This window comes from Suricata suricatta, chromosome 5 (assembly GCF_006229205.1).
Source record: "Suricata suricatta isolate VVHF042 chromosome 5, meerkat_22Aug2017_6uvM2_HiC, whole genome shotgun sequence".
NCBI classification, from domain to species: Eukaryota; Metazoa; Chordata; class Mammalia; order Carnivora; family Herpestidae; genus Suricata; species Suricata suricatta.
Genome location: NC_043704.1, coordinates 128,767,683 through 128,782,582, shown reverse-complemented (window position 1 = coordinate 128,782,582; position 14,900 = coordinate 128,767,683). Strand labels below are relative to the sequence as shown.

Genomic DNA, 14,900 nt, shown 5'->3' with positions numbered 1-14,900 from the left:
AGGAAGTGTGTCTTGGGTTTTTCCCTTATTATTTTCTTTACTCTTTTTTTTTTCCCCTCTTCTTTTTTTGGTGGTCAGGGTGGTTATGTTTAAATGAAGTTGCTTTTACAACACCAAAGACTTAATCATCCATTTCCTACATAAAAGGTAGCTACTTTTTTGCATGGACCTCAAGTATATTGTAGTATAGAGGTGGAATTTAAGGAAAGATATTAAGCAGGCTGTGTTGTAGCTTATGGGCAAGTAACAAATTGTATCATTTATCTTGAATATATCATAGATAAGCTGCTATATAACGATTGCCACTTCTGATAGCTGTGAAATTAGGTGATTAACTAGTTGTTACTTAACCTGCTAACTTCTGTATAAGTCTTAATTACATGAAATAGAAGTTGGTGTTTTGGTTTTTTACTTTGCTTTTTGTTTGGAGTGTCATTGTAACTACTGTATTATAAATGATGGAAAATTATTGCATATGTTAAAAAAATAAATTGTGTTATAAAAAAAAGAAAATGTAAAAAAAAAAAGATTTAAAGGAAACCAAAAACTCAGTTACCTTTGACATATTATTAATTTCTCAAAATAAAATGTGTGGATTTCACTTTAGAAAAAGCAAGCATCTGGTCTTTCACAATAGGATTCTCTTGTGGATGTGATCTAAAACTGAGAGGTTGCCACTTGGGTGTTGTCATTCTGTAACTCTAGGGTTCCTGCAGTAATTTTGATGGTTCAGATTTTGACTATAAATCTTGCTTGGGCATTCAGTTGCATCTGGTCTGCATGTTCAGTGATTTGACTGCTGTGCAACTTTTATGTGGTATTATCTGTTCATAAGCTGTATCTGAAGTCAGGTCAGGCTGCTATAATCAAATACCATCGACTGGACAGGTTGAGAGAGTGATTGCTCTCTCTCTTCCACTTCTTATAAAGCCACAAATCCCAATATGAAGGCCTCACCCAGACTAGCTTATCTAACCCTAATTACTGCCCAAGGTAATTGTCATCACATTGGAGATTAAAGCTTCAACATGAGTTTTAGCGGGACACAATTCAGTCCATAGCAGGCTGAGACTGCCATTTGTAAACGCTTTTTAAAGAAGATTTATATTGATAGCTTAAGGAATTTTGTATTTTTTTTTTTTTGGCCTGTGTCATTTTCCATAATCAAAGAATGAACCGGTATGTGTTAGTGGTCGACTAACCTTGTCGACTTAGCCTTAGAGTTACTGGTGTGGCTGGACCAGTAAAACTTAGAGGAATTGAACTATGGGTATAGTTTTCAGTATTTTTCTGAGTGTTTTTTATTTTAATATTTAGTAGTATTTGAGAAGAGGCACCACTAGCTATTAATGGGTGGTAGTCAGTGGATTGGTCAGACAGTGACTTTAGATGAAGGAGCCATATACACCATATGTACATAACCATACATTTTGCTTTTTTGGAAACATAGCATATTTTTCTTAGTGTTTCAGGTAAAGCCTGTGTCAATATTTTAACAAAGAATCCTTTGTAAGATACAACAATCTAAGAATCAGAGGAAAAGAGTTTCTTTTTTCTATTGAAAATATTTTGCCTTTCTCAGCTTTAACTTTCTAACTAAGCCCAAAATATTGCCTGAACTGTTAACAAGATTTTCTTTTACTTGAAGTTCTGCATGATCAATTCCATTGACACATTTCTCTTGTGGTTCTTGTGCTTGTGATTAGCTTAGCTCATTCTTTGAAATGGTCTTCAAAATCTAGACAGTGGATATAATTGCCTTCTGTTTTTGAACCCAGTTTTTGATATGATGATTTCCTAAATGTATCAAACTTTTTAAAGAGAACTACCACTTATATGCCTGAGAGCCAAGAATTAGTCATTTTTAGGACACTAGATTATCAATCAGACCAATTAAATCTCTGAGAGATATCTCTACTAGGAGTATAGTCTACCAGGGCTATGGTCAGAAGTCCAAACTTAAAACAAGGCAGTTGGCATTCTGTAGTGAGCCTTTTAACCTCACGAATCCATATACTTTGTTATAGAATAGTAATTTAGCTCAGTGAGTAGTTATTGGTGTCTTTAGGGTTGTTCTTCCCTGTTTCTTTGTTCCCAAGTGAAAAGCAAAGATAATGAGCACAGATCTACTTTGGCTACCTACCCACTCAAAGAATCAGAGATAGTCTCCTTGACTGAAACTTTACTTAGCTGTTATTTCCTTTTCTCTAAAGCTCACAGTCTTGCCCAGACTTTTGTTAAGAACCACTAACAAGCACCTTCTTTGTTTTCTAATTCCATTAAAGGAGCTATCTTTCTGTGTCAGATCATTCTGACTTCCTGAGTTATAAAATATATTTTCCATTTACTCAATGAAAACCTTGATATCCTGGTAAAATTCAATTCTGATATTTTTTGATATGCTTTTTTCAAAAAAAAGATCTTTTCAAACATTTGCTAGAATATAAACATGTCATGGTATGTTAAATTTACTTATTTTGGTATTGAAGCTAATATAAGCAAAATATAATCTCTCCCTTCGGATATCAGTCTGTGTTAGGTAGTCATTCAGTAAATGTTTGAGTATTATTGTGTGTAGAATACTGTACCAGGCTCCAGAGCTAGGAAGTGAAAAAGATAAAATTTCTGCTGGGAGATACCAACTTGCAAACAATTGTGATTCAAAGAATAAAATATATCTTATGAAATGAATTGACTGTGAAATGAAATGAATGTGAGTTTAGGTAAGCCACTTAACTATTTTTAGGGTCTCAGTTTTCTCACTGTGACAGAGAGTTGCCCCAGTGCATTACATCTTAAATTTTAACATGCCTAAGAATCGTCCGGGTTCTGTCTTGGCAGCTCGGGTGTGGGGCTAAGATTCTTCATCTCTGTTATAGCATGTATCAATATTTCATCCATTTTTATTGCCAAATAGTATTCTGTTATGTCTGTATACCATACAATTGTAAATCCATGTATGTTTAAAAGTGGTTTTTGATAGAGAACTTTCTAATGCCATTTTGCTATTTGTTTTCTGTATTATTTTTTATGGTCCTAAGTTCCTCCAGTCTCCCCTTTTTTTATCTGCTATTTAAAAAAACATGCTTTGATTACCTCCTGAATTTTTTTTCTGTATATTTTTTACATATTTTCATAGTGGTTACAATGTAGATTACAATTTACGTCTTTTTTTTAATGTTTTTTTTATTTTTGAGAGATAGCGCGCGAGCAGGGGAGGTTCAGAGAGAGGGAGACACAGAATCTGAAGCAGGTTCCAGGCTCTGAGCTAGCTGTCAGCACAGAGCCCGAAGTGGGGCTCAAACCCACGAACCATGAGATGACATGAACCATGACCTGAGCCGAAGCTGGATGTTTAACCAACTGAGCCACCCAGGCACCCCTACAATTTATATCTTAAAGTTAGAACAGTTGTTTGAATTGATACCATTTACTTCGATAGCAGGCAAAAACTTTGCTCCTTTGCAGCTCACTTTTCTACCACCTTCATGTTGTTCACCAATTGCATTTTTATGTATTCCATACCCATTTACCATTAATCTGTCAGTATTTTATAAATCAGATAGGAAAAATAGAGGAATAACATAATTATAATATAATAATGCTGGCATTTATATTTCCCTGTGAAGTTACCTTTACTAGAATTCTTTTCTTCATATGGCTTTGAGTTACTTTCTACTCTTTTTCTTTTAGCCTGAAGGACTCTGCTTTAGTATTTCTTGTGGGGCACGTTACTAGAAATGAGTTACCTTAGCTTTTGTTTAAGTGGGAATGTCTTAATTTTTCTTCATTTTAAAAGATAATGTTGCTGGATGTAGACTTCTTTTAATTAGTTTTTTTTCTTTCAATACTTTATATAGGTCTACTGGTCCTAGCCTCTGTGGTTTCTGATAAGAAATAGGCTGTGCTAATCTTATTGAGGATTCCTTGAACATGATGAGTTGCTTCACCATTGCTTTTTTCAAGATTGTGTCTTTGTCTCTTAACAGTTTGATTATGTCTCAGTCTAGGTGGCTTCGAGTTTTTTCTATTTGGAGTTTAGTGAGCTTCTTTGATATATAGATTCATGTCTTTTATTAAATTTGGCAAGTTTTCATTCATTATCTCTTCAAATATTCTCTCTGCCCACTTCTTTTCCCCCCCCAAGACTTACCTTATGGTTATATTGGTATGTTTGATGATGTTCCACTAGTACCTGTAGGTCTGTTCATTTTTCTTTATTTTTGTTTTCACTTGCTATCCTTCAGACTGGTCAATTTCAGTTGTTCCTATTCTTTTGTTTGCTCATTTCCCCCCTTCCTTTTTCAGATTGGCTGTTGAACCCCTCTACTGAACTCATTATTTCAGTGGTTGTACTTTTCAGCATCAGGATTTCTATTTTTTAAAATATTTTCTTTTTCTTCATTGTAATGCTTTTTAGAAAAATAATTATTTTCCTGATTTCCTTTAGATTTTTGTCCATGGATTTTAGTTTATTGAACATATTTAAGACAGTTGATTTAAAGTCTTTCCAGTAAGTCCAGTGTCTGGCCTTGCTAAAGCAGAGTCAGTTTATTTTTTCCTGTGAATAAATCATACTTGGTTTCTTTTTATTTGTAATTTTTGTTGAAAACTTTGTATTTTGAATGTTATGCTGTCAGAATTCTATAAATGAGATTGTGCCTTTCCTCAAAATTTGTTACTTTTGATTGTTGAGGGTTGCAGTGGTTGGATTTGCTTTTTTGGTGGGGGCGGGGGTTGCAAAGACTGTCCCTTTTTCTGTGTGGTCACTGAATTTTCTGTTCCATTACCTCAGCAGTCAGCCTTATTGGTCTGGAGCCAAAGAGGGAAGTAAAATACTGCTCTCCTGGTCTTCGCAGCTTGTCTTTGAGTTGGGGCACTTCTTGATATTGATCATCTGCCTAGAGCTCTGCCTTCACCTTCACCTTCATCTGCTTGTGCCAAATGCACAGACCTATTAGAGGTGCAGGGGTCCTCCCAGGGCTTTCTGAGCATGCATCTGGTTATAGGCATGCATTTTGCCCTCTGTGTTCCCTGGTGTAAGTCATGGCCTTTCCAAACCTTTATTCCTTCACAAAACTTCCTCCTCGGTTTTTTTCTTCCTAATGTTTTGGTTGTATCTCCTGCTTGCCTTATTCCTAGTCCTTGGTCTGCTAGTATATGTCCTTAATCTTTTAACAGATACCCAGAGGTCACTGTAACTGGCTTGGTGAGAGGTTGTGAGATAAATATTAGCCTCTCTGCACTAGTCCCCCTGGAACTGCCAGACAGGTCAAAACACACAGCTACAGTATTTTAAGAACAAGGTCTTTGTTAGGCCCTGACTACCCATAATCTGCAAAAAGAAGACAGACTTCTGTCCCCAGAGTCAGCACTGCTTCTCTGGGCAGCGGTGAATAGTAGACAGGTGAACAGAAATGCCATGGTGCCTTCTGACCAAAATTCAGCTGCTTTTTTCTTTATTAAGCACCACCCTGGTTGTTTTGAGTTTTTGATTCCAGAGTTGTCTGTCAGTTTTTGCCAGCCCATGGTCGTTTTAGTAGAGGGACCAAATCTTTGCCCTGTTCCACAAGTGTTTATATTGACTTCAGTATATTTTTTTGAGAAGTCAATTTGATTAATTGATTTATAATAATGTTTTTCTTCTCTTATTATAATTTATCACTGAAACTTTGGTTTTAGAAGTTTCTGAATTATTAAACTTATGTACAGACTTATAAAAAAAGAACAATTTATAAACAGGAAGTAGAGATTTAATTTTTAAAGTTTATTTATTTTGAGAAGGAGAGAGAGAAAGATAGAGAATCCCAAGCAGGCTCCATGCTGTGAGTGCAGAGCCCAATATGGGCTCAATCTCAGGACTGTGAGATCATGATCTGAGCTGAAATCCAGAGTCAGACACTCAGCTGACTGAGCCACCCAGGTGCTCCAGGAAGTAGATTTTAAATTAGCCATCAAAAGAAATTGAGTAGATTATTGTGTACTTGTAGAATTTGGAGACATTCTCATTTACTGGAAACTGATATAATCACTCATTTTGGCTTTGGAAAGGAGGTATGCTTCTGTCATAGTAATATTATTATACGACTTGGAAAACTCCATACATGGAGCGCTGGAGTGTTGGTTCTGTTAGATCTTGTAAGCTTGAGCTTAGTGTTTTGTTGTTTGTTAGATCATTGGTTAAAAAATGGTGTGAACTGAGGAATGCTATTTATGTTTAAAATGTTTTTCTCTTTAAGTCACTAGAATTTAAAAAGACAGCATGGGAGGGTTTGAAGTAAGACTTCGTCTCCTTGTTTTAAGATTCTCATTTCACACTGGTAGGAAAGGACTGTTGCATAAGTAGATCCCTTTCTGAAATTTGGTTTCTTTTAATTGTCTTAGAGAAATATTCTAGAAATCATTGTTAACTGAATATTGGTCTTAAAGTTATTGGCAACTTGGTCAAATTGAATCTATGCGCTTAAGTCAGAAAGTGAATGATTTGTGTAAATATTTGCCATGGGATAAAATCCATTTCATGTAGGTCTTTTTAACTCAGGGGAGGCTCCCACAGCACCAGCCAGGAAGGTTCTTTTCTTCATGTAGAATAGAAATCAAATGTGAGCTGGAGAAAGTGAAAACAGAGTTTATTGAATAGTGTAAATGACAGAGAATAGCACACAGAGTGTCTGGGAGACTTGGAAAAGGAGAGGAGAAGGAGTCTTAGAAGTTTTTGGGGTTAAGGGTTTATGTTGGAAAGAGGTCTAGGGTACATGTTTCCTTCAGAAATCCAGGGCAGCATCTAATCAAAGACCAGTGAACAATCGGTGTTATTCTGTAAATTACTGAACATGAGAGTGTTGATTCCAGTGTGCTCTCAGGTTTGTTCAAAGCTAGTATCCTGGAACATGTTCAGGATCTGGTTCTTCTTGAATGTTAGGTGTTTGGGGCCTGGGAGAATGATTAATTTTCCTGCTTCCCCCTTGCAGAGGGAACATAGCTTCTTTGGCTGATTCAGAGACAAAATACAGAACATGAGTAAATGAAGCCTAACAAAAACAGCAGAGGTGGAGCCTTTCTGAAATGGAGTCCCTTTCCTACTGCAGCTGGTTAGGTTTTGATTTTTAATAAGCTAGAAATCATGAAGATGTTTGAATTACATTTTCCTTTATTTGAATAAACAGTATGAGGAATCTTAATTTTTGAGACCAAAAGTAAGACATTTTGTCATAATCAGGTAGCTGCAGATAGATAATTTGGAGTTCTTTTCTGGGGAAAGAAATCCATTTTTGGTTTGCTTTTCTTTCTAGACTAGAGGGGTAATTGATTTAGCAGCATACAGTACACTGAGCCATTCTTTAACTTAGGAATTTACGTGTAGCTGCCAATTGTTTATATTAACTGTACTTGTTTTTATTGTAAACTTTCCTGAAAAGCAAAAGCAAAAAACTTTCTGCTTTTCAGGAAAACTTAGTGACTTTGGTATCTAGTTTCTTCCTGCCTAATGTTTCATAGGAATAATCTTGTGAAGTTTTTTCAACGATTTTTATTCTGTAGGTGTTAAATATTCAGATTGTAGATTATGTATGCATCTAGATTCTTATTTATATTCTGACCTTCGAACTGTGCTGTATCTTATTCACACCAGTAAAGTACCTGAAGAATAATAAAGAGAAAGTGAAACATAATCAGTTCCCTATTCATGAACAGCTCTTCTGAAGGTTTAATGTTTAAACTTTTAGCTAGAAGGCATGGAGTTGGTCGGTTCTTTGATTTCATTTTATCTTTATCTTTCCTCATAAATGCAATGAATAAATGAGTCTAATATCTGTCTTCTAGATGAATTAAACTACGATTTTGTAAAACTGTAATAGGCTTGCCTAATTCATTAAATACCACCTGCTTAGAAATGACTTCCTTCCCTTCACTCCCTCAATACTACTTCTTGCGGAAATTCTTGTAATCATCATTAAGAGAAAATAAGTTGTAACTTTTTCTTACTCTGGACAGCCTTGCTGGCTTAGTTGGAAGACTGTGCTTGCTACTTGTGATCTCTGGGTCTTGAGTTTGAGCCCCATGTTGGGTGTAGAGATTAAATAAGCAAACAAATAAATTAAAAAATATATCCTTACTCAACAGGCATTTGAGATCTGTGTAGTTTGCTACATTATATGATTTGGACAATTTTATCAAAAAATTTTTTTTAAGTAGGCTCTATGCCCAATGTGGGGCTTGAACTCATGACCCTGACGTCAAGAGTCACATGTTCTCAGGGTGCTCTCAGTTGGTTAAGTGTCTGACTTCAGCTCAGGTGATGATCTCATGGTTCATAGGTTCAAGCCCCGTGTTGGGCTCTAGGCTGACAGCTAGCTCTGGGCCTGGAGCCTGTCCTCAGATTCTGTGTCTCCCTCTTTCTCTGAATCTCCCCTGCTTGTGTTTTCTCTCTGTCTCTCACTCTCAAAAAAAAAAAAAAAAAAAAAAAAAAGTCACGTGCTCTCTTGACTGAGCCAGCCAGGTACCCATCCTATTGATAATATATTCTTGATTTGAGTTTCACAAATTTATAATGATATATATGACATATATATAAGATAAAGAGCAAGAGCTCTTTTTTCATATCCATTCCTACAGTAGACAGAGCTGATTGCTATTCTACTAAAAATATCTTTTTTGTAGAAAAACCTGATTTGAACAAAAATTCCTATTGATGGTTATTGAACTGCTAAGGCTGACATTGAAGAGCGAGGTCGCTGACAGAGCCAATAAACCTATGCATTTCTTCTCTTCTTAAAAAGTCAGATTATTTTCATCTTCTTTGTTTCGATAGACAACCAAATGTTAGAATTTATCCATATTTAAGATTTTTGTTTAAAGTAGAAAGTCGTTAATAGGAAAACGTTAATTTTGCCTTTCTCAGAGAGAAGGAGTTCTGTAGATGTTTTAAATATTAGCAGGTCTCATTTCTCATTAAGAGCTTAGAAAATTACATGCAGTTTTTATTTTTATAACAAGCATTAAAGAGGAGCTTGCTAAATGAAATAAATTTTTTGTTGACTTATAATTCAGAAAAATATGTAACTTTTAAATATGTCTTTAATTAATGTCTTCTAGAAGAAGTTACAAAACTAGGGAGGAGAAACATAGGGTCCTACCTATGATGTTGGGTGACTTACTTAACCATAAAGTGTCTATAGACTAGAGGGGATGATAATCACAGTATTTACCTCATTGGAGTTGTTACTAGCTAAATAGTTAATAGAAGACTTACATATGTATGTTAGCAAAATGCCTTGCAGATAGTAAGCAATGAAATGTCAGCTGATTGTTTTTAGTAGTAGCATCATCTTTGTAGAACAACCTAAACTTTTCTTCTTACTTTGGTAATAGAATTTATTAGTGTGAAAAATTATGCAGTCCAAAGTTTAACTTGGAAAGAATAGTCAAATAAATATGTTCCTATAATAAAGAAAAATTCCTTTGCCTTCGAACATGGTGGTTTTTTTTTTTTAAAGTCTGTAGTTGGGTTGGGGTAATTAACCCAGATTTACCTGGCCTATCTTTGGATACATAATTATAGAAAAAGGGAAGCTTTTTAAAGACTAAAGGACTCATGATCTGTGCTTTAAGGAAGACTTTTTATAAGCCTGTTTGATACTAATATTTATAACATTTACATGGTACTGATGTTCTGGAAATAACGTAGTTTAGTCTCCTTGAAATTATGTGATATAATTTATTTTCATTCCAAACATTTTTCAACCTCATGATCTAATTTGTAACCTCTTGATTATATTTGTAAAATTTTATGTCCGCCTACCACACGAACCTATCAGGCAGTTCCTATCCACATAGTCTATACTTTCTGCTTTCTTTGCCTAGATCCTTTCATCCTGATTGTGGCCCATCTTTGGGGCCCTCAGGTCAATTGTGGTTCTGCAAAAGGGTTGTTTACTTTAGAGCGAGCTTCTCTCCTTTATCTAAAATGTTACTTTCTATCCTTAGGCATTTTCCCCTCATTACCAGGTATTATATTACATACTCTTGTTTATTTTTAGATCACTTTCCCATTAGAATAACACCTTAGGGTAGGAATTTAGTTTTGTTTACTGCTGGTTCCCTCTGTGTGTGATATAGTACAGGGCCTTGCATTGATAAATATCTGTCAGCTGTAATCATCAAGGCAGTATGGTATTGGCACAAAAACAGACACATATAGACCAATGGAATAGAATAAAGAACCCAGAATTGGACCCACAAGTGTATGGCCAGTGAATCTTTGACAAAGCAGGAAAGTGTATCCAGTGGGAAAAAGACAGCCTCTTTAACAGATGGTGCTGGGAGAACTGGACAGCAACATGCAGAAGAATGAAACTAGACCACTTTCTTACACCATAAACAAAAATAAACTCAAAATGGAAGAAGGACCTGACTGTGAGACAGGAAACCATCAAAACCCTCAGGTTATAATAGCAGCAAGAATGCAGTCATTTAACTATTTTGGGTTCATTTCCTTATCTTGTTTATTTTTCAGGGTCTAGCTCAGTCCCTGGTACATGTTAAGGTAGTGAATATATATTTGTTGGGTGAGTGAATTAACATGTAAAATCTTGAACTGGGTCCTAGTTTCCCAGAGTATCCTAAAGACACTAGAATAAGAGCTTCTGGAATAAAATGGATCAAAGAAATTCGTGAAACAGTATTCTATTGAGTCTCAAAGTTGAGTGTGCCTCAGAATCCCTGGGAGGGCTTGTAAATACAGTCTTTTAAGTTCACCCTCCCTACCTCTGCATTTGAAGTAAGATAGTGAATTCCTTTTCTTTTTGGTGGGTGGAGGGGGAGGGTAGAAACCCTCAGAATTGATTCTTATTGCATACTTGAAAGATAATATGATGTTCATGATTTGCATGGGAACATTTATATATGTTTTTGATTTTTGCTGATGTACATTTGGGATCATTGTAAGGATGCATATATAGAAAGCAGAATTTCATGAAAATTTAGCCTAAAATGATGAAATGATTTCTTTCTCAGTATATTATATACCTTTTGTTCATATTTCTCTTCCTGGATATCTGTTTTTAACTTGCCAAACACATTTTTAGAACTTCAGGGCATGGGAAAATTAGGAAATAATAATATTTTATTATGAAAGTTGTCTCTAAAGATTACATTTCAGCTAATGTTTTGTTTTCTGTGATTATATTTTGAAATTTAGGCCTATCTTGTCTCCTAGCATTCTACTTTGCACATTAGATTTTCTTAACTTCATATTTTATTTTTATTTTTTAAATATTTAGTTTTCATTTAATTTAATCTTATTTTTAAAATATTTTAAAATGTTTATTTACTTTTGAGAGAGAAAGAGAGCATGAGTAGGAGAGGGCAGAGAGAGAGAGAGAGAGAGAGAGGGGAGACAGAATCTGAAGCAGTTTCCAGGCTCTGAGGCATTAGTCATTGTAGATCCTGATGGGGGGCTCAATAGCAGCCCTCTTGGCGCAGTGGGCAGCGCGTCAGTCTCATAATCTGAAGGTCCTGATGCAGGGCTCAAACTCAGGAACCATGAGATCAGGACCTGAGCTGAAGTTGGACACTTAACTGACTGAGCCACCCAGGCGCCCCTTTATTTTGTTAAATGTTTATTTCAGGAGAGAGAGGGTGTGAGCAGAGGAGGGGTGCAGAGAGAGATTCTCAGGTAGGTTCCACACTGTCAGCACAGAGCCTGATGCAGGGCTTGATCCCATGAACCATAGGATCATAACCTAAGCCAAAATGAAGAGTTGGACACTTAACTGACTGAGCCACTCAGGTGCCCTGACTTTATTTCATATTTTAAATATGATTGTACTTATTGTGATCTTTTTAGAGTAATGGATATAATAAAACATTTGGGTGATTATAAGAAAGGGAATATTTGAGGAAGAAGTGATGGTTACAAATTCTTTTAAGTGGAGCACAGAGAGTCTTCACACTTAATGGGATGCGTTATGTTTTCCAAGGCTGTGGATCTTTCCATTGATGAGTCCAGCTTGACGGGAGAGACAACACCTTGTTCTAAGGTTACAGCTCCTCAGCCAGCTGCAACTAATGGAGATCTTGCATCAAGAAGTAACATTGCCTTCATGGGAACACTGGTCAGATGTGGCAAAGCCAAGGTAATTTTTTTCTCTTGTTTTGAAAATAGCAACTCCTTTGTTTTCAAACTTTTTTTTAAAAGTTCTTTTTGGCTAATTTTATGTGGGTTAAAAGTATATGACAAAGAGGGGTTCCTGGGTGGCTCAGTCGGTTGAGCATCTGACTCTTCATTTTGGCTCATGGCTAATGGGATCAAGCTCCGTGTTGGGCTCTACGTTGACATCATAGAGCTTGCTTGGGATTCTCTCTCTCCCTCTCTCTTGGCCCCTCCGCAACTTGCATGTGAGCTTGTGCTCGCTCGCTCTCTCTCTCTCTCTCTCTCTCTCTTTCCCTCTGTCTCTCAAAATAAATAAGCATGAAAAAAATATATATAAGGGCATTGGGGTGGCTCAGACATTTAAGTGTCTGACACTCGATTTTGGCTCAGGATTGGGCTTAGTGCTGACAGTGCAGAGCCTGCTTGGGATTCTCTCTTTATCTCTCTTTCTCTGTCCCTACCCTTCTTGGTACGTGTGTTCTCTCTCTCTCTCTCTCTCTCTCTCTCTCTCTCTCTCTCTCTCTCTCTTTCTCTCTCTCTCTCTCAAAAATAAATAAAGTTTAAAAAATATGACAAAGAAATGGCAGAATTGAATGTAATCCGTAGCATCTGTTTTTGAGACTAAGGAGAAGCTGTGTCCCTGAGAAAGAATATGTCCATATTTCTGTCACTTGCTAGATAATGAAGCCTTTAAAAACATTGTCTTCAGTATTTCTTTCTTCTTGTTGTTGTTTTTTGTTTTAGATAGAAAGAGTGAGTCATGGATATACTCATTACTAGTTAAAATTTTAATTTTGATAATATGGTACTGGCTATAATATTCTGACTACTTATCATTCACCTGCTGGATTCTAACATTTCACAAATGTAAAAGGCATGAATCAATAGCATTTGAGGGGAAAAGAGAAACTACATTGAATGTCTCTCAAGTATAAGATAGTTTTGAATTTCAGAAATATTAATATAGACAAAGAATAGGCCTGAGAATTGAGCCAAGGTTTGTATAGTAAGGCATAAATACTAATGATCTCCAGTAATATCAAAACGTTAATTTTTTAAGGGAACCTTGGATATGTAGGTCAGTCATCTTGACTATGGGCAAAGTTTTGGAGAAAGGGAATGAAAGGTTTTTGTTATTTTGTTTGAGAGGTGATTCCATATGAATGTAAATGTATTTTCCTGTTTTTCTCTTTAGGGTATTGTCATTGGAACAGGAGAAAATTCCGAATTTGGAGAGGTTTTTAAAATGATGCAAGCAGAAGAAGTAAGTTCTTAGTTTGTTGATGATGTTTTAGTTTCAAATCTGAAATTCTTCATTGTAAGTAGTGGAAAAGAAAATAATGGTGGATTATCTTATGTACTATTGAAAGTGGTATTTTATTCGGAATGTCACTCAGTTGTCTGTGCTTAAAAACATAATTAGAATGCCTATATTTGAAAGTGCTTGAATTGACATTGTTAATGTTCTAAAACATTTTGATATTTATTCATTGTTTATAGGAAGAAAAAGGTTTATAGCCAATTATTTATAGGGCCTATTCTTTTTTGAAATTAACTCTATCATATTAATTTTAAAGATTACTAAATGGTATATTTGTCTTTTAGCAAATTTCCCAAGTTTATTTAATGGGGAAAGAAAGATTGTAAAATAAAATAACACAGAAGATATTTTTGTTTAAGAATATTGAAGATTAGTTTTTCCATTTAAAATACTTTCTTAAAAATAAAAAAGAAGTTGCAAATGTCATATTCTTCCCAAATCATCTGGATTTCTCAGCTAACCTGCCAAGACTCTAGTATGTGATGCAGTGTATAAAACCATTCCAAGAAGCTTGGCCGAGAGGGGACTGCTAGAGAAGGGAGGTAGCAGATCAGGGAGCCAATTGGATAAAAAGGCTTGGATTATAAGCTTGTTTGTGGATACAGAAGGGAGAAGATTGGAAAAGTAGGGGCACCTGGCGGTAATGAAGTCCTGGAAAAGCTGGTAGGAGTATAGATTTCTTCTCAAAAATAGGCATAGGGGACATGGACCATAAACAGGCTTTTCAAAGTCTCAGCCTCAGTTTCCTCATTAAAGAGGAAGATCCTTACCTTTAAGGGAGAGGTGTTCATGTTACGGGCACGCCCCTGCCACGTAGTATGTATTACTACATTTAGCTAATTGTGGTAAACTCTTCTCCAATTTGTCAAGGCACCAAAAACCCCTCTGCAGAAGAGCATGGACCTCTTAGGAAAACAACTTTCCTTTTACTCCTTTGGTATAATAGGTAAGAGAAGAGTGAGTATGTGTATCTCATATATTTACTTAGGGGTTTATTTTTTTTTTCAATTTTTAATGGGAAGGGGGAGTTTAGATACATAAACTTTTTTTACTCATTTAAGTTTTAGTTTACTTAACAATTTTTTTAAAATGTTTATTTAATTTTGAGAGAGAGAGAAAGAGACAAGAGTGTGAGTAGGGAAAGGGGCAGACAGAGGGGGGAGACAGAGAATCTGAAGCAGCCTCCAGGCTCTGAGCTGTCAGCACAGAGCCCGATGCAGGGCTTGAACTCACAACCCGTGAGAACATGATCTGAGCTGAAGTCGGACACTTAACCGACTGGCTACCCAGGTGCCCCTAATTTACTACTACTTTTTAAAAATTAGAAAACTAGCCCCCAGCCATTGTCCTTTTCTGCAAAGATAAATTGGAACTTCATGTAATTCCTATAATCCATTTCTATAAACATTTTAGTATTTGTCTTTCTAG

General features: G+C 35.9%; 1 protein-coding gene across 6 annotated transcripts in view; it reads left to right on the top strand.

Annotated features, from left to right (window-relative positions):
• ATP2C1 (ATPase secretory pathway Ca2+ transporting 1) overlaps positions 1-14,900 on the top strand; it is a 162,076-nt gene that overhangs the window by 88,788 nt on the left and 58,388 nt on the right. For all 6 annotated transcript variants that reach the window (XM_029940301.1, XM_029940302.1, XM_029940300.1 and 3 more), the window contains 3 exons: positions 11,979-12,134; positions 13,347-13,415; positions 14,343-14,418. In XM_029940301.1, coding sequence (XP_029796161.1) covers positions 11,979-12,134; positions 13,347-13,415; positions 14,343-14,418 — 301 coding nt within the window. The remainder of the gene's footprint in view (positions 1-11,978; positions 12,135-13,346; positions 13,416-14,342; positions 14,419-14,900) is intronic.